At 39.9% G+C, this 20,700-nt stretch overlaps 1 protein-coding gene across 7 annotated transcripts in view; it reads left to right on the top strand.

Moving 5' to 3' along the window:
* Window positions 1-20,700, top strand: part of CILK1 (ciliogenesis associated kinase 1) — a 97,772-nt gene that overhangs the window by 64,900 nt on the left and 12,172 nt on the right. For all 7 annotated transcript variants that reach the window (XM_043962407.1, XM_043962405.1, XM_043962408.1 and 4 more), the window contains 4 exons: window positions 3,436-3,568; window positions 4,622-4,793; window positions 8,772-8,939; window positions 15,559-15,879. In XM_043962407.1, coding sequence (XP_043818342.1) covers window positions 3,436-3,568; window positions 4,622-4,793; window positions 8,772-8,939; window positions 15,559-15,879 — 794 coding nt within the window. The remainder of the gene's footprint in view (window positions 1-3,435; window positions 3,569-4,621; window positions 4,794-8,771; window positions 8,940-15,558; window positions 15,880-20,700) is intronic.

The following is a 20,700-nucleotide window of genomic DNA, read 5'->3' as shown; positions in this document are numbered from 1 at the left end:
CTTACATAGGAGATTATGTGAATCCAGAGCCCTCATTCTAGCCAATGAAGAACTCCATTTCGGGGCGGGATTGGAGGATGGGCTTGAATGAAGTGCAAGAGAGGTCATGACAAAAGGGAGATGGGAAGTATCTCACAATAGATAATCAGAAGTGGTGATCTGCAGTGGGATATTGTGTGCTCGTTAATTTGATGTAGGTTCCCTTAGCTGGGACTAGATTGGCATCAGTAGTGAGGAGGACAATTTGGATGTGCGGTAGCACAAGGCATCAGTAGAAGACTGAGGGCAAGAAAAATGACATGATAATCTAAGATAAGCAAGAATCAGAGCCTCAGCCTAAAATTTAGCTGAGAGAATTAAAAGGCAAAAATGTTTGCATTTAACAACATTATACATATAACCCAATATTCTGTGTCATCTTACTGTATTTTTTCCTTATTTTTAAATAGTTATGCCCTAATTTGCATAGCTGCCTTACTATTTACAATGTTTTTCCATGTTACCTCATTTCATCATTCCCCATCCCCTCCCCTGCAAATAAAAACCAACCCTATGATATAGTTTAGTATAGATGTTGAGGTATTTGATTGAGGTTACATAGCTAGTAACCCCAACCCTAACCCTAGAACAACCTACCCAGGTCTAGAGTTGCCCAATCTAAGTTCAATGCATTTTTCATTGTGTCACTCTACCTGTTAAATTAGGATATCTAGCATTTCCTTTTCACGGTGTTAGTCAATAGACATTTATTAAGCTATTACTATATGCCAGGCAATATGCTAACTTACAATGGTGTTTAAAGGCTCAACAAGAAAATATCTTTGAATTCCTGGGACTCTCTCCAAGGTCACTTTCTACATGTTTTCTTAGTGCTTTGTTATCACCATATATGTACATGTTGTCTCCCCCATAAACTGGAGGGACTATTTGCTTTGTCTTTGTACACAGTGCCTGGTTCATGGTAGGTGTTTAACAAATGACTGTTGACTGAATTCTTGTCCAAGAAGAGGTAGGAATTGGGTGACCCTAATGATGATAATAATAGTTCATATTTATATAGAGAGGGCTCTACAGGTTTGCAGGGTACTTTATGTGTTATCTCATTTGATCCTCACAACAGTCCTTTGAGGTGCATACTCTCATTAGTCTTCCCATTTTACAGATGAGGACACTGAAGCTAAGAGGTGTTAAGGGGCTTACCCTGGGTTACCCTGCTAATAAATACCTGAGGTGTGGTCACAAATGCAGGTTTACCTGATACCTAGCCCAGCAATCACTGGTCCATCCTGCTTTTTCAGTATGGTTCATAACAGAGGAGTGAAGGCCTATGGGAGTCCCCTCAGAAATATAAAAAATCTGGAAATGTTCTCAACATCCAGAAAAAAAGAACTGTGGTTTATGGATGCAGATTGAACCATAATGTTTCTTAAAAAAAAAAAAAGTATAAACAATCAAGAATTGTTCTTTAACTTCTCTTGATTTTACACATTCTTTAGCTAATTCCAAGAGAAGAGTGGACAATCAGGCCTTCAGGGACATCACGTGAAACAGGGTTATTCTGAAGGACAAAGGGTCTAGGAACAATTATACTAATTGTTAGAACATATGTCTCTCATAATTTCTGGTAGGCGTTGTTAACCTTCATTTAGTTATGTTGGTAATGAACCAGGCACATTTTCATACTGAAACTTTCTCATCCATGTCAGAGTTATTTTTCTTGGCAATGTATAAAAGGCCATTCATAAATATTACCCAGCCTATTACTGTCTGAATTTGGTCAGTAGGAAAAAGGCCTACCACTCCAGAGTGTCAGTAAATGGATAGCTGTGTGACCCCAGGCAAGTCACTTCACCCTGTTTGCCTCAGTTTCCTTATCTGTAAAATGAGCTGAAGAAGGAAATGGCAAACCACTCCAGTATCTTTGCTGAGAAAACCCTAAATGGGGTCACAAAGAATTGGATGTGTCTGAAAAACAACTAAATAATAACAACAAAGGAGTGGATAACAGATTGAAGGGGTAGAGGAGTGACTGGATGGTAAGGAAGTATAGATAGTAAGTACAGGTGGCTCATTAGAAGGCAAAAAATAGGAATAAGCTGTGCCAGGCTCTGTGCTAAATACTTTATAAATAATATTTCGTTTGATTCTCACATTTGATGCCACCCTGGGAAATAGGTGCCATTAATATCCCCATTTAACAGATAGAAGAACTGAGACAGAAGGGTTAAGTAACTTGCCCAGAGTCACACAACTAGTGAGAGCCTGGGGCCAGAACTCAGGACTTGGTGCCCCCAGCTGCCTCTATTAGAGACTGTTAGAGTGGCCATAATGGACTAAATTCATACCAAAACACAGCTTGGAGAAGTGGACAGAACTCTAGACTTGCGATCTGCAGAACCTCACTTCGAATCCCGCCTTAGACATTTACTGTCTGTGTGGTCCTGGGCAAGTCACTTGACCTCAGCTTGCCTTCATTTCCACATCTGTGGAATGGGAGTAGTGATAGCACTGTTTTGTTACTGAGTTGTTGTGAGGATCATAGGCATAAACAGTGCTTAGCAAAACCTGAAAGCACAGTGCAGATTTGAGCTATTATTACAAGTGAGGAAACTGAGGCCCGGAACGGACCTGCCTTAGGCCACCCCAGGCAGAACTAGGATTCTTCTCGATTTACCTCAGTGATTGCTTTACCTTTTCAATAAAAGCAAATTAAGAATATGAAACGTTATATAACTCTTATATAAGTCCACGCCAGAGTGTACCAAAAGCATTATAAAATAGCCCATATCCTTAAATACTCTCCTTTCTTTAAGGACCAGCTAAGCTGTAGCCAGAAGAGCAGAGTAGGTATGCCATATTCAGTCCTGGTGTGACCTATCGGCTTCCTGGAGGCAGATGGCTTCCTCAGGAGCAGGTTTAAATCTCACATTCCTGTTGGATTTAACTTGGGGAGGAAGGGCACATTCTTTTCCTTCAGCCTGAGGCTGTGTGGAGATATATAAAATAGGCATTTTTCTGCCTTGCAAACTAAGGATGAGGATGAGACTTGAATTTCAGCTTTTAAGGGAAAATGAATGAAGTGTTTTCTTTCAGAACCCCAAAGAATACCCCACCCTCAGCGGGGCAATGCATACGGTATTCGATGACATTCTTGATTTATATATACGGTATATAATGAAGTTATGATTGCCAGTAGGCTTTTGCTTCAAACTGCAGTATGAGTTTTGGGATATGCACACATGTGTTTGTATGATGTATATAATTCATGCATACATGTGCATGTACTGTGTGTACATATACAGACATGCATGGATACACACTGTGTGTGCACCTGTACACACATATGAGTATATATGTACGCATAATGCAGAAGTTACACAGATATGAAATACTAACATAAATTACATGTGGATTGATGTTTTATTCTTTTCTTAGGTTTCTTCCATAGAGACTTAAAACCTGAAAACCTCCTTTGCATGGGACCAGAACTTGTGAAAATAGCTGACTTTGGATTAGCCAGAGAAATCCGATCAAGACCACCTTATACAGACTATGTGTCTACAAGATGGTGAATATTGTTTGTTCTCTCCCAAATGCATAAAGTTATATTTCTTTAAATGAAGATCCATCACTGCAAGGATAACATTAAAGGTTTTCATGCTGTGGCATCATTACCATTTTACAAAGAGAAATACTTTGAATAGACATTATTACATTATGCAGAATACATGGTTCATGTTGTATATTTTCTGTGAAGAGCATTTTTCCTGCTTTATCCATACATATAAAGAATTTTTTTTAGGTAAAACATTTTTTGCCTGAAGGCACTTGAACTATAGAGATATTTGTCTAGAATGACTATGACACCAATCATATGCTTTGCAGACCTCTCTTAAATAAATGCAAAGAAATTTTGAGGGATCACTCATAGCTTGAGGTATCAGTGTAGCCTATAGCCCAGGACTTTCCCAAGACTCTGGGTTCACATGAGCTAAGTTTTATGAGCTGTGAGGGTCAGCTTCTCTTTTCGGCTCATTACACTTACTTGGAATTACTCATTACCCATACAAGCACTCAGCTTTGCAAATACATATAGGGTATGGGACTGCCTTTTTCACATCGTGGAAAATTCAGAAGATGTAAAAGACTCATCCGATCTCATAAACAGATACAGAGATGTATAGCACTGAAGTGGCCCATAAGCTACCCTGGAAGAAAACTAAATGTGGAGTTTCTGCTGAAGTGACTCTTTGACATTCTAGTGAGTCCCACTTTCCCACAGAGCCCTAGATAGTTCCCCCAAAACACATAGTATCACCCTATGTTTTATACAAAGCCACATAAGAAAAATCTCTTTCCTTAGTGTTGGTACTAATATGCTGATGCTCAACACAGTCCGAGGTGTATCTCACATGATGCAAATAACTTTGTTCCAGTGTATTAGGATCTTGTACTTTTTCATTAATTCATCTCTAGTTGTAAACTGTGACAGGTCTATATTTCATACTTAGCCTGATTAAAAAATGAAATTATAAACTCTTTCGCTGGCATCAATCATATTATTTAATTTAAATTTCAATTAAGGAAAGTAATAAATAGCAATCCATTTTTGTTACCCTAGGTATCGGGCTCCAGAAGTTCTCCTGAGGTCTACCAACTACAGCTCTCCTATTGACGTCTGGGCAGTGGGATGCATCATGGCAGAAGTTTACACACTACGGCCTCTCTTCCCAGGTGCCAGTGAAATTGATACAATATTCAAAATTTGCCAAGTGCTGGGAACACCAAAAAAGGTAATAAGATGGGATCTAAGTCCACAGACCAAAGGCTATGATTTCCTTGGGCCTCATTGTCTTAACTTTCTGCATCATTAACAATGTTACCCATCCCATCCTTTTAAAATTTTCCTCCTCCCTTTACTCCTAGAGCTTTAATCTGGTTTCTGTTCCATTTCTCTGATCACTTTCCTGCTTCTTTTACTTGCTTGTCTTCCTCTGCTATCCCTTACCTTTGAGTGTTCCCCACACTTCAGTCCTTAGCCATCAAAGAGCTTATCCCTTCCTAGGATTGTTGCCTCAACTCTCCCCTTTCTCCAGGTGACTCCGATCTCTACCTCTAACTTGTTTTTCTTCTGTGGCACCATTTAGTGCACATTTCCACATTAATGCTATGCTCTCACTTCCAACTCAGGGAATTTTGACTAAACGTTATAGACAAACCAGGTCCTCTTCCTGATTTCTCTTTATCCAACACAGTAATTGTACTGTTGTTCTCCTTTTTATTCAGACTTAAATTAAGTCTAGGAATCAAACATACCTCCTCCCATTTGTCTAACCTCCACACCTAATAAGTCACCAGGTCTTATAGTCCTTCCTTCATAATGTCTCCTAAAAGCGTTGTTTCTTTTCTATAACCATTTCCATCCCAGTTCATCTAGGCTTTCATCACTCTGCCATATTTTTTGCAATAATCTCCTGATTCATCTTTTTGACTTTAGGTGTAGCCAAGTAGCACAGTGGACAGAGAGCTAGACCTGGAATCAGGAAGACCTGAATTCAAATCTAGCCTCAGATACTTCCTAGCTATGTAAAGTGAGGCAGTCAGGGTTAAGTGACTTGCCCAGGGTCACACAGCTAGTAAGTGTCAAGGGTCTGAGGCCAGATTTGAACTCAGGCCCTCCTGAATCCAAGGCTGGTGCCTTATCCACTGTACCACCTACCTGCTCCCAGGCAAATCACTTTTAACCTCTGTCTGACTTGGTTTCCTCAACTGTAAAATGGGGATAATAATAGCACTTATCTTCTAGGGCTATTATGAGCCTCAAATAAGATAACAGTAAGTCGTTTAGCACAGTTGCCTGGCATGTAGTATGTGATTATTAATGGTTGTTCCCCTTACCTTCTTTCTTTAATCTTTCTTCTTTCCCATTCATCCTGCATACTTCCAGAGTGCTTTCCTACCTCTTTTCTATCTATCTGAACCTTATGCATCTTTTAAGACCCAATTCAAGGCCCAAACTCCTCGTGAAGCCATCCTTCAATAATAACCTGGTTCATTTTGATTTCTTTCTTCCTAACTCTCATTGCCCTTATTTTCTGTAAAACTTATTTGATTCTTAAGGACATTGCTTGTGATAACTCTAACATTTTTGTTTCACATTAATATTTGATTTTTACATTGTTGTTTTCTGTGTGTGTGTGTGTGTGTGTGTGTGTACCTCACATCCCAACTAGACTATAAGGTCTTTAACTATAAAATTCTGTATTTTTCTCCTTAGTATCATCCTCTTCCCACAAGTGCCTAACTTGACACTTTAACCAAGGTGGATGCTTGGTTAGTATTTGCTAAATAAATGAACAAGAGCAAATGAATAATTGCTAGATATTCCCAAGCCCTGTGCTATGATTTTCATATTGTTGCCTATACCTGATATTGCCAAGTAGTAAGATATGCTTAGCAATAATCTAAAAAGGTTCAAAAGCAGTCTCTGGCTGCCTCTGAGGAGGTTGCATTGAGTTTGGGACCCAGGAAACTTTTAACTGCATCAGGGGAGGGGGAAAGCTCCCTGGACTCTTCTCATGTAGAAACTACATTCAATCATATAAAATGGTTCTAGTGTTTCCAAATTCTTCTGGAAGTAGTCCCATTCATTCCATGCTCCTTCCCTCCTTCCATCCTCTGCTGCCTGGTTGGTTAGCCCAACTTGGGAGGATGGAGAGGAGGCCTTGGTCCATAGATATAGGCTTCCTCTGCTCAACTGTTTAGCCCCCAGGATTGGTGATAAAGGTTACCAAAGCTGTATAGAAGTCTGGGTGTCCAGCATTCATATTTAGATTACTAAACCAACTTTTTGACATCAATTTTATTTTTTATTTTATTTTATTTTTTGTGGGGCAATGGGGGTTAAGTGACTTGCCCAGAGTCACACAGCTAGCAAGTGTCAAGTGTCTGAGGTCAAAGGTCTTAGGTCCTCCTGAATCCAAGGCTGGTGCTTTATCCACTGTGCCACCTAGCTGCCCCCTGAACCAACTTTTTACAAAAGACTGGTCTGTTTGCAGCTAGCCCAGATAGCAGGGAGATGTCAGTAGATGTAAGCTGTCAGCAGTCTGCTAGCAGCAGCTCTCAGAAAATATAGAAGAATGAGAAGTATGACGGGTAATTCTGAACTATGGAGCTGTGGAGGACAGGAGAATCTTTGTCACCTGCTTATATTCTCATTCTGGTCCTACTTCTCTAGAGATGTTTACTTATTATTTATATGGAATAATACTTCAGAACCACAGTCCTCTAAATGGTTTTGCTCTTGCTGCCCGGCAAATCATGTTGCCCAGTGCATGATAGCTATTCACAATAAAGACTGATACTGTTCTCCAGAGCCTCCAATTACCTGGTATTTGTGTGGGGCTAGGTTTGGAGTCAAAGCACCGGGTTCAAATCTTAGCTTTACCACTTTCTACTTGTGTAACCTTGGGTAACTCACTTAACTTCTCTAGGACTCAGAGTCATCCTTTATTAAAGGAGGGTATGTCCACCAGATGGCCCTCGGGGGCCCTTCCACCTAGAAACCCCTGAATCAATGAATAAATGTTATATTCTCCCATTATAAGATGTAGTTCCTTGTGTGCAGAGGTTGGGTTTTTTTGGCTTGTTCCATCCTCCTAACATAATGCCTGCCCTTAATAAATATTTATTGAATTTAATTGAATCTGTATTTAAATTTAGTTGAATTGTATTATTAGAACCCAAGTAGGCTTTAAGACTGGTGCTTGTCCTATTCTTTTGGTAACAATCACTCAACAGACATTGACTCCGGCACCCATTATATGCCTGGATACCCTGCTAGTGAATAGGGATTTTATAGACAAAGTGAAGGAGTACCTACTTTTAGGAAGTTTACATGCTTTGTAGTTTGTTCAGTCGTTTCAGTAGAGTCTGACTCACCATGACTCCATTTGGGGATTTTTTTCTTGGCAGAGATAATAGAGTGGTTTGCCATTTCCTTCTCCACCTCATTTTACCGATGAGGAAACAGAGGCAAACAGGGTTGAGTGACTTGCTCAGGCTCACACAGCTAGTAAGTGTCTGAAGTCATATTTGAACTCTTGAAGAGGAGTCTTTCTGACTCCAGACTTGACACTCTATCCACTGTGCTACCTAGCTGCCCATTCTTTCTAGAAGGGCATCCAAAAGAGTTTCTATCATATAACTATTATGTTAAAATGAAACAAAAAAATAGAGAAATGATCATAGATCTAGATCTGGGTGAGACTTCAGAGACCACCTAATCCAACCCCTTCATTTTACAGATGAGGAAACTGACCGGGAGAAGCTAAGTGACTTGCCCAAGGTTGCATAGAGAGCAAAGGTCAGAAGTGAGACTTGAACCTGAGCCATACACCTCCAGAGCCAGTGTTCTTTCTATTACACACCCTGTTTCCAGTCGCAGATGAGATAATATGTGTAAAGCACTTAAACCTTAAAGTGCTACTGAAATACTAGCCATTATTAATTTTCAGGAGTTATCTTCCTTGAGAAATGAAAAGTTTATATCCTTATATAATCTTGGCATTCATGTGTGCTTGTGTTGTCCCTGGAGGCTATCTATCAAGGCTAGAGAGGAGCTTCTAGCTAAAATTGTGGGCATATATAGGATGTGTGATCCATCAGGACATTGCTCTGCAATAACCCTTATGTTTTTATTTCCTATTGATGTTTAATTTCTCTCTCTTTTTTTGTCAGCAGCTAAACAAGATTTTCTTTTTTCCTTTCAGAATGACTGGCCTGAAGGATACCAACTTTCTAGTTCCATGAACTTCCGTTGGCCTCAGTGCATCCCTAATAATTTGAAGACCTTGATTCCAAATGCCAGCAGCGAGGCAATTCAGCTCATGAGAGACATGTTGCAATGGGATCCCAAAAAGCGACCAACAGCTAGTCAGGTTTTCTTTCATATTCTATTACTCAATACTTTTCTTACGGCATATTTCACCATTGATGTGGAGAGTTTTTTCTTACTGTTTTTACTATTTTTTTGGTCTAGACCTGTAGCTTCATTACCATCATCATTATGAGGGTGTGAGGGGGCAAGGGTGGGGGTGGGGGGAGGAGAGAACTTTCCCTCGTATGAAAACTATCTACATTGATTGAGATTGTGATTAAATTCAACTGGGGCACAGAAGGGTTAATCAAGTTCTCTATTGTTTACCCAGCTATTATGCCATAATGGGGACTCGAACCTTTGGCTTCCTGCCTCCAAGGCTGGCCCTCTATCTCTTATTGCACAATGTTGTATTTTAATATGAAAAGCAATTTCTACAAATCTAATTAGAATTGCTTTGATTGGTGCTTGAAATGAAAGTTGTATTGAAGCCCATATCTTTTTACAAGTGAAATGTCATTTAACATTATTTACAAGTTTACAGTGATTACAGGAAAGGTTTTTTAATATGTGTGTGTGGTTTTGTTTGTTTTGTGAGGCAATGAAGGTTAAGTGACTTGCTCAGGGTCACACAGCTAGTTAAGTGTCAAGTGTCTGAAACTGGATTTTAACTCAGGTCCTCCTGAATCCAGGGCCAGTGCTTTATCTACTGTGCAACCTAGCTGCCCCCCAGTTTTTTTTTGTTTTTTTTGTTTTTTTTCAGTGAGGCAATTGGGGTTAAGTGACTTGCCCAGGGTCACACAGCTAGTAAGTGTCAAGTGTCTGAGGCCAGATTTGAACTCAGGTACTCCTGAATCCAGGGGCAGTGCTCTATCTACTGTGCCACCTAGCTGCCCACCCCCAGTTTTTTAATGTATAACAGTAAAAGAGCTGTGATTGCTCAGAAAATAGAGGTATATTATATTGTCATATATTAAATAATAATAATGTTCAAAGATCTTATTTTTGTCTTTGGAAAATATTATAAAGTAACTCATCATTTCTGAAAGCCAGGATTTCTTGGCATGTTGTGTTTTATAATCCTTGATTAGGATAGCTGCTGGACCCTAACTCTGTCACTGGATGGAAATGTACAAAAATATAAGAAGATTAGAAAGGGGCAGGGGAGGGGAGTATATTATGAAGGGCTTTGAATTTCAAACAGAATTTTGTATTTGATCCTGAAGGTGATAGGGAGCCACCAGAGTTGATGGAGTAGAGGAGTGACATGTTTGGATCATCGCTTTAGGAAAATCATTTTGATAACTGAATGGAGGATAGATTGGAGTGGGGACAGATAAGGAAGTTAGACCCATCAACAGTGATCCATAGGTTAAGTGATAAAGGGCCTGCCCCAGAATGGTGGCTGTGTCAGAGGAGCAAAGGGGGCGTCTTTGAGGGATGTTGCAAAGGAGAAATCAATAGACCTTGGCAACCAACTGAATATGGCATGTGAGAGATAGTGAGAAGTTAAGGATAACATCTGGCTGGCAAGCCTGAGGGATTGGGAGGATGATGGTGCCTTTTGCAGTAATAATGATGGTGGGTGTGGGGGAAAGATAAGGGTCTACAAGTTAACAGGTTAGAAGGTTGCCTATGGCATGGAGAGGCCAAGGCAGTCAGACCAGAGGCGATCTAGACCAACCCCCTCATTTTACAGATGAAGAAACTGAGGCCCAGAGTAATGAAGTGACATGCCCAGGATCACACAGCCAATATATGTCAGAGATGGAACAGGACTCCAGGTTTTCCTGACTCCACTAGTGGCTTCCTATCCCCTCTGTCACACTGCTTCTCTGTCCTTTTCAAAAAGATTACTTGATTGGTTAATCAGTAGACTTCAGTAAACTTGTTTTTGGTTGGATTTCAACATGGCCTTTGCCAGAGTCTTTTAAAATATTTGGACACTTTGGAGAAATGTGAGCTAGATAATAGTATGGGTGTATAGCTAGCTGAGTATCCCTATACAAAGAATGCTCATTAATGAATCCTTGTAAAGGGAAGTCTAGAGTAATATGCCACAGGACTCTCTTGTCAGCCCGTCCTAATGATTTTTTTTTAATCAGTGACTTAGATAAGGCTATTTCATTCATCTATTTGTTTGTTTGTTTATTCATTTATCTATTCATTTATTTGTTTGTTTATTTATTTATGCAATGAGGATTAAGTGACTTGCCCAGGGTCATACAGCTAGTAAGTGTTAAGTATCTGAGGCCATATTTGAACTCAGGTCCTCCTAAATCCAGGGCTGGTGCTTTATCCACTGTGCCACCTAGCTGCCCCAGATAAGGCTATTTTTTTTTTTTTTAGTGAGGCAATTGGGGTTAAGTGACTTGCCCAGGGTCACACAGCTAGTAAGTGTTAAGTGTCTGAGGCCGGATTTGAACTCAGGTACTCCCGACTCCAGGGCCGGTGCTCTATCCACTGCGCCACCTAGCTGTAAGGCTATTTTTTAAAAAGCATTCACGTCAAATTTTCAGAAGACAGAAAGCTGGAAGGGTTTTGTTAAATAATGGGAATGATGGTTCAAAAAGGACATAGATGGACGAAGAAAGTTTTTCTGTCTTTATTTTTGTGCCATGGGTTTATTCAAGGATAGCAAAATTTGAGGGAATTGGCATATCTGCCTCAAAGAAGTAGCATTTGTATTGGGGAATATTTTTTTGCCCTCTTCCTTCCCTTCAGTACTACCAGGTTGTTACTCAAAACATGAAATATTTTTACAAGAGAGATTCATGAAAAATTGATGCAGCCCTTATATGTGATTTTCCATCTATCCATGAGGATAAAGATAGAATTTTTAATGTTGCTGGGCCTAGAATGCTGATGTGCAAAGTAAATCATTAACGACCACTTAGGGAAAATTGTGTCGTTATGTTGTGTCTGAAGGGTGTTCCCCTTTTTTTTTTTTTTAATTTTTTTTTTTTTTTTAGTGAGGCAATTGGGGTTAAGTGACTTGCCCAGGGTCACACAGCTAGTAAGTGTTAAGTGTCTGAAGCCGGACTTGAACTCAGGTACTCCTGAATCCAGGGCCGGTGCTTTATCCACTGCACCACCTAGCCGCCCCGGGTGTTCCCTTTTAACAATGAAGCTGTGGATTTTTTAGTTAGTTATAACCCAGACATATTATCTCAGATTCTTGTCATGGGGAGGAGATATTCCTCTTTGACTGTCCATCAACAAGCAGTGTAAGTGAGATAGAGAAATGAAATCAGCTTCTCCTCCTTGCAATAGATAAGGGGGGGGGGGGAGGCAAAGCAGCATAAATAGAAAAGGGTAATTGTGTTCAATTATATTATGTTTAATAAGATGGGGGACGGGTGGTAACTTTTAGAACAGTGTCTATTTTAAAAAGCAATTCTAATGTAAAAGTCTGGAGCTTGAGAGATCAGCCTAAGCTATCTAGATGGCCCTTAAGATCCCTCTCAGCTAAATCTGTGACCCTTTCAAGATGGGGCTTTCTAGAAGAAACCGTTTTGGAGAGGGCATCCAGAGAAGACTGAGCAGGATGGTCAGCAGTGTGAAGATCATGCCATATGAGGAACAACTGAAGTAACTGTTGATGCTTAGCCTGGAGAAGAGGAAGTATGGTAGCTGTCCCTTGGTATCTGAAGGGATCAAAAAGAAAGAAGAAAGGAGAAAAAAAAGAAAGGAGAAAGAGGGAGGGATTAGTTATCTGGATTGATATGAAAGGGTGGAATTTAGGAGCAATGGGTGGTAGCCACAAGAAGAGAGATTTCAGCTTGGTAATCATGAAAAACTAAAAAACCGGAGCAATCCTGAAAAACAATAGAATGTTTTCTAGGGGTAGTGAGTTCCCACTCCCTAGAGACATTCGAGCAAAAATGAGGTGAGCACTTGCCAGATTTGTTGTAGATTTTTATCCAGGTAGAGATTTGATTTTGTGGCCTCTGAAGGCCCTTCCATTTCCAATGTACCGTGATTCTGATTTTGCATAATAATTTCCCAAGGGTTCTCAGTGACCATAATGTCACTGTATAACTCATCTCTTGGAGGACCTGAGCTGAAAAGTCTTTCTGTGGTATTTATTTAGCAGTTCACATCTTTAGAAAGTTCTAGAACCATTTCATTGTGCAGGAGGACTGTATTTTTTCCCCCACTACCACAAAATGTGGAAACAGGCTCAGAGGGCTCAAGAGACAGCTATGACACACAACAAAAGAAGAAAAAAGAACACATAAGAAGTCGTTAATGAAACAAGAATTAGAGTTTAAAACTAGAGTCTCAATATGGTCTGCTTTTCAATCATAACATCAATAATTGTTGATGATTGGCATTATCAAAAATACTGATAATCAGTATGTAGAAAAGCCAAGATTCTTAAATAGCAGGACATTGCTATTCTTGAACTTTCTAGTTATCTTAGAAGGACAAAACTCCATGGAGATGGTATCAACACAGGTTCCTTCATGGTCTGGATCATACGGAGGAAAAGGCAACATTTAATTGACTACATTGAAATAAATCCTGGCCATTGTTGGTTTCTTTAAACCTGGTTGTTGTTGTTTTGGGGGGAGGAGGTAATGAGGGTTAGGTGACTTGCCCAGGGTCACACAGCTAGTAAGTATCCAGTGTCTGAGGCTGGATTTGAACTCAGGTCCTCCTGAATCCAGGGCCAGTGCTTTATCTACTGTACCACCTAGCTGCCCCTAAACCTGTTTTATAATTTATGCCTCATATGGTATATAGGGAGGTGTGATGGACCTAGAGTCAGAAAGACACTGGTTTGAATCCTGCCTCTAGATTATAGTTGTGTGACTTGTGTCACATAACCTCTCTGAGCCTCAGTGTCCTCATCTGTAAAATGCGGGGGAGTGAGGTAATAATAGCTGTAGTACCCATCTGGGCCTCAGGTGAAATAATAATGTATATTAAGCACCTTGCAACTTTAAAGGAGTTTGTAAGCATCGGTGAAGGAGCTGGCAAAGTTCAAATCCTGTCTCAGACATTTACTAGCTATATATCCCTGGGTAAGTCACTTATCTCCCAGCACCTCATGCAACTCTCTTAAAACTGTAAGTTATGGGCAGATAGGTGGCACAGTGGATAAAGCACTGGCCCTGGATTCAGGAGGATCTGAGTTCAAATTCAGCTCAGACACTTGACACTTACTAGCTGTGTGACCCTGGGCAAGACACTTAACCCCCATTGCCCCGCAAACAAAACAAAACAAAACTGTAAGTTATACTCTATCAAATAGCTTACTGTCTCCAGGAGGGGAAAGGGAAGAGGGGAGGAAGAGAATTTGGAACTCAAAACTTTAAAAAATTAATGTTTAAAATTGTTTTAAAAATAAATTACGGGGCAGCTAGGTGGTGCAGTGGATAGAGCACCAGCCCTGGAATCAGGAGTACCTGAGTTCAAATCCGGCCTCAGACACTTAACACTTACTAGCTGTGTGACCCTGGGCAAGTCACTTAACCCCCATTGCCTCACTAAAAATAAATAAATAAATTACTATTTTTTTAAAAGGCTGTAAGTTATAGATGAATTGCCACTCTTTGTCACAGAGGGAAATTCCACACCAAGAGTTTCCCACAGTGATGAAATTATAGATCTAGACTAGCAGTTCTTGACCCTTTCTTTGTCATGAATCCCTTTTGGCAGACTAGTGAAGCCTATGGACCCCATCTCAGAATAATGTTTTAAAACGCATAATAGGGTCAGCTAGGTGGCGCAGTGGATAGAGCACCGGCCCTGGATTCAGGAAGACCTGAGTTCAAATCCAGCCTCAGACATTTGACACTTAACTAGCTGTGTGACCCTGGGCAAGTCACTTAACCCCAATTGCCTCTCACACACACACACAAAATAATAAATAAATAAACAAATAAAACGCATAATATAAAACATAGGATTATAAGGGAAATCTATTATACTGAAATATAGTTATCTAAAATATTTTAAGTTGATAGGTACTAGGTTATGAACCTCGGGTCTAGACAACATAAATAAATGTCTGCCTGTTGTTTTTGTTGACCCTCATCACATTGCTTAGCCTCTTTTGCCTCATTTTCTCGTCTGCAAAATGGAGATAATAATAACAGAACTTACCTTGAAGTCTTGTTGTGAGGATTGAGTATAAGAATATGTGTAAAGTACTTTGAAAATTGTAAAGTGCTATAAGTGCTAGCCATGCTTATTATTGTTGCCATCACTCTTACTGACGCCTGCCTCACGGGATTATTGTGAGAATTAAACGAGATGATAATAATAGCTAACATTTACATAGCTTCTATTATGTGCTAAGCTCATTTGATCCTCAGAATAACCCTGGGAGGTGGGTTTTGTTATTATTATCCCCATTTTACAAATGAGGAAACTGAGGCAAACAGGTGAAAGGACTTGCCCAGGGTCACACAGCTGGTAAGTGTCTAAAGCTGGATTTGAACTCAGATCTTCCTAACTCCAGGCCCAGTGCCACCTAGCTGCCCATATATGAAAAATATGTGTAAAACACTTTTCAGGGCTTAAAGTGCTATATAAATGCTAGCTGTTGTTCTTACTGTTACCATCCTCATCATAATATAGTAACACCTAAGGAACTTGGGAAGAAACTTTGAACATGGTCCTGGGAAGAATGGCCCCTTATCTAATTATGTCTCCTTTGTTGATTGTAGGCACTTCGATATCCCTACTTTCAGGTTGGACATCCCCTGGGCAGCACTCCCCACAGCCTTCAGGAAATGGGAAAACCACAGAAAGAATTTCAGGAGAAGATGGGACCACCACCCCATATTAAACCTGTCCCTCCCGCGAACCCCCCTGCCAAACCACACCCCCGGCTTTCTTCTCGACCACACCAACCCAGCCAGCCCCCACAACATCACATATACCCGTACAAAACAGAAGCTTCAGCAACAGGTCCTGAGAGCCAGCATCAAGGGGACCAGCCTAATCCATTGCTTTTCCCAGCCCTTCACAACAAGATTCCTCAGAATGTAAGGGACTTCAAGTGAACATTTTAAAATTTCTTCTTTTGTTGTTGTTATTGAGTCATTCAGTCATGTCTGACTCTTTGTGACCCATTTTGGGGGGTTTTCTTGGCAGAGATACTGGAGTGGTTTGCCATTGCCTTCTTCAGCTCATTTTACAGATGAGGAAACTGAGGCAAACAGAGTGAAGTGACTTGCTCTGGGTCACACAACTAGTAAGTGTGTGAGGACAGATTTGAAGTCATAAAGATGAGTCTTTCTGATTTCAAACCCAGTGTTCTTTCCACTGCACCACCTAGTTGTCCCCCTTCTTATTGTTGGCATTTTTGGTTAATGAATGAATGTTAAAGAAAAGATAGCATTTTCTTTGCTATTGTATGTGCTATTCTTTAAACCAGTAGTAAAATACTTATTCCTGAAAAACAGAATTAGGAGCAATGTTATGGAAGTTACAGAATTATAAATTTATAACTGGAAGGGATCTTAGAGGCCAACCCTGCCATTTAACAGATGAAGAAACCAAGGACAATGGAGGCTAAGTAACTTGTCTAGGGTCATACAGCTATTAAGTGCCTGGGCAGGATTTGAACCCAGAGTTTACTGACAACATACAAACCTCTGTACCCACTATGACATGCAAAAAAGGCAGATTTAACATATTTCATTCATTCATTCATCCATGAAATGGTTATTTCATAATTGGGGAACTGCTAGTATCTTTTGTTTTTAAAATGACAATGAGAGGAGGCAATGTGGTATTAATAGAATATTGGCTGGCATTAGATTGAGATTGTGAGCCACCATTTATTTAGATAGCACTTATGGTTAAGTTTTGCAAACTTAAGGTTTGCAAAGCACTCATTTGCATCATCCCCTTTGATCACCACAGCCTTATGAAGTAGGCTTACAAATCCTATAAACCTACAGGTATTTAATAGATAAGGAAATCAGACTCAGAATGGAGACATTCCCAGAGACTGAGAGACCTGCTTAATGTCATGATGCTATTAAGTGCCTGAAGAAGACCTTAACAGTTGTTGTTTAGTTGTTTGCAGTTGTGTCTGACTCTTTGTGACCCCATTTGGGATTTTCTTGGCAAAGATATTGCAGTGTTTTGCCATTTCCTTCTCCACTTCATTTTACAGATGAGGAAACTGAGGCAAATTTACCCAGGGTCATAGAGCTAGAAAGAATCTGAGGCCAGATTTGAATTCAGGAAGATGAGTCTTCCTGACTCCAGGCCTCCAGTCTATTGGCTGTACCACCAAACTAACTGTGTGATAGTGGCTAAATTATTTAACTCCACTGAACAAAGAGGAAAATTTCATCTTGAGCTAAGAAAGAATGTCCAAACAATGAGGGCTATCCAGAAGTAAAGTGAACATACTTAGGATATAGTGGGGTTCCCCTCAGTGGAAGCCTTCAAACAAAGACTGGGCAAGCCCTTGGATACAATGTATAGGGCTTTATTTTCCAGGTATGGGTAGGCCCAAGTGGTCCTCACAGTTCCTTTCCAACTCTAAAATTTTGATTCTGTAATTTTATTTTTTAATACTCATACATAGTAGTTATTGTTCATTCAATACAGGTTATTTACTGAGAACCTACTATGTGTTGAGCACTGTTTTCAACACTGAAAAGAATACAAAGGAACTGGGAGACTTGCTTCTTGCTTTTAGAGAGCTTTATGATCTGCTTGAGAAAACAAGAGACAAGAGGAGAATACAGCTAGGTGGGGCAGTAGGTAGAGCACTGGGCCTAGAGTCAGAAAGACCTGCTTTCAAACCAGCCTCAGACATTTACTAGCTGTATGATCCTGGGAAAGTTTCGTCACCTCAATTTGCCTCAGTTTACTCATCTGTAAAATGAGGGTCATACTAGGTTCCTCCCTTCCCAAAGTTGTAGTGAGGATCAAATAATATGAAATAATGAGGTAATAATTGTAAAACACTTAGCACAGTGCCTGCCACATAGTAGGTGCTATATAAATGTTAGCTATCATCATCATTATTATTATACAAGAGAAAATGTAACACAAGATAATATCAGAAAACACCCAGAATGCTATGATGAAGACAGAAGAAAGAGATTAACAAGAATTAGGATATTTAGAAAACACTTCACAGTAAACATTTATTTCTTGGCTACTCCACAAATAACTCATAAGCATGTTGAAAGATGGGAGTATTCTGATGAATTCTTCTTATGCATAAAAAGGATGTTTTTAATCCCTCATCCCACTTTTGCAAACCTTTTTGTCTTTGAAGACATTTCTTGAAGGACCATCAGCATGTCTTTATTATTTTTTTAATTTATTTTTTATTTTTGCAGAGCAACAGGGGTTAACTGACTCGCCCAGGGTCACACAGCTAGTAAGTGTCAAGTGTCTGAGGCCAGATTTGAACTCAGGTCCTCCTGACCCCAGGGCCGGTGCTCTATCTACTGTGCCACCTAGCTGCCCCAACATGTCTTTTAAAAAGAGAAAACACAAAAAAAAAAAAAAAGAGAAAACACTTTCACTTTTTTAAAAAAAAGTGTTTCACTTGAGATGTTTTTTCCTAATGAAGTAGATAGAAGAAACTTTTAATACTGCCAGTCCTTCGGTGTCTACTGATCAATTTCTGATCAATACTACGTTCTCTGAGCAATATAAAAATGATATTTCATTGTCTATGAAAAATGAATCTTTTGGTTAAAATAAAAGATTGTACTAAAAAGCACTTGATTCTGAGTAATTAACAGATAGCAATCCAAAGCAATCAATATTTATTAAGCACTTACTATATTCTAGGCACTGTGCTAACTGCTGGGGGTACAATTAATAGAAAGACATCCCCAGCCCTCCAGGAGCTTGCAATCTAAAGTGGGAGACACTATAGAAAAGGAAGCAAGAAGGAGGAGGGGTTGGTCACATAGGGGTGCCTGGCATGGGAGCATCGTGTTCCATGGCGTTGAAACCAGGCAGGATGTCAGATGTAAAACTGAGTGAATTGAGTCTAGTTTCTGCTTCCTATAAAGGAAGGCATTGGGAGGAGTTTGGTTCTCTGCCCTGCAGGCCTCCTATCAGAGGGGGAAGGAGGCTGAGGGAGGTGATGTCAGTAAGGCTTGAATTAGCACCATGGTAGTGAGTTTAAAAGTCATGAGCTTAACCTGGGAGGGCAGCAGAGGCAAAGGGGAGTAAGGAACTAAGAGTCCAGGCCTGGAGTCAGAAAGACTCACCTCTCTGAGATCAAATTTGGCCTCAGACACTTACTAGCAGTGTGATCCTGGGCAGATAACAATCCCCTTTGTCTCAGTTTCCTTATCTGTAAAATGAGCTGGGGAAGGAAATGGCAAACCATTACATTATCTTTGCCAAGAAAACCCCAGATAGGTCATGCAGAGTTGGACTCAACTGGAAAAACAACAATAAACATAAAGGAAGACATTGGGAGCAAATAGATCTTAAGAAATGTCTTTCTAGGGCATGGGGAGAATATTGTGTGTTCTCTTTCATGATTAAATGACAAAATGGTCATATGGGGTCTCTACACCAGATTTGTATGCCCTGTATATGTATATTTGTATGTATAAATGATGATCTGAAAATAAATAAGGACAAGATAAGAAACTAGCCTTCCTAAAGATGTATGGAGTAATTTCTAACTTTTTACCAATTAATTTATTTTTTTTATTTTTTTTTTTTTAGTGAGGCAATTGTGGTTAAGTGACTTGCCCAGGGTCTGTTAAGTGTCTGAGGCCGGATTTGAACTCAGGTCCTCCTGACTCCAGGTCCGGTACTCTATCCACTGTGCCACCTAGCTGCCCCCAATTAATTTTTACAAATGATTTTTTTTTTTTTGGTGGGGCGATGGGGGTTAAGTGACTTGCCCAGGGTCACACAGCTAGTAAGTGTCAAGTGTCCAAGGCTGGCTTTGAACTCAGGTCCTCCTGAATCCAGGGCCAATGCTTTATCCACTGTGCCACCTAGCTGCCCTCAACCAATTAATTTTTTATGTAATTACAGTCTTCCATAGTAGAGAAATGATATAATCTGTATTATCCAAGATCAAGCTAATAAGTCCAGGAATTCTCTTCCAAAATATTCCCCTTCCTGATGATAATTATATGCAATAGCCCCAGTTCTGTTTTTATTAGGGAAGTAGTATAGCTTAGTGGAAAGGATACTTGATTTGGAGTCAAAAAATCTGAGTTCAAATCCTACCATCCACCATCTGTGTGACCTCCCTAGGACTAAAGTTCCCCCAGGTGTAAAATGAAAATGTTGATCTAGATAAGCTTTCAGGCCTTTCCAACCAGTGTCCTTGATTTGGTGACAAGAGGATGCATAAAGTGGTGACTATGCAGCTCAGTTATACAGTGGATTACATGGTAGACTTTGAGTCAGAAGTTAAGTTCAAATGCTGCCTCAGACACTTAGATATGTAACCTTGGCCAAGTCGCATATTGCCCTGCACATAGTAGGTGCTTAATAAATGCTTGTGGACTTCACTTGATCTCTTTTAGCCTCAGTTTTCTCATCTATAAAATGAAGATAATAGCACCAACCTTACAGCATTGTTGTGTGGCTCAAACGAGATCATACATATAAAATGCTTTGAAGACTTAAAAGAGCTATCTGAGTGCTACTTATTATTATTAACAGACATTAACTAGGCAACTACGATGTATCAGACCTTGTTCTTGGTTTATTGTTCTAGGAACAAAATAGCCCTGGTCTCCAAGGAGTCTACATTGTTCTAATGGGAAGGGGGAAAAAATACCTGCTCAGATAAGCAAATATAAAATAAAGAAAAATAATTTGAGGGTGGGTGGGGAACACTAATG

This window comes from Dromiciops gliroides, chromosome 4 (assembly GCF_019393635.1).
Source record: "Dromiciops gliroides isolate mDroGli1 chromosome 4, mDroGli1.pri, whole genome shotgun sequence".
Taxonomy (NCBI): domain Eukaryota; kingdom Metazoa; phylum Chordata; class Mammalia; order Microbiotheria; family Microbiotheriidae; genus Dromiciops; species Dromiciops gliroides.
The sequence above is the reverse complement of the archived record's forward strand: the minus strand, read 5'-3'. Positions and strand labels throughout refer to the sequence as shown.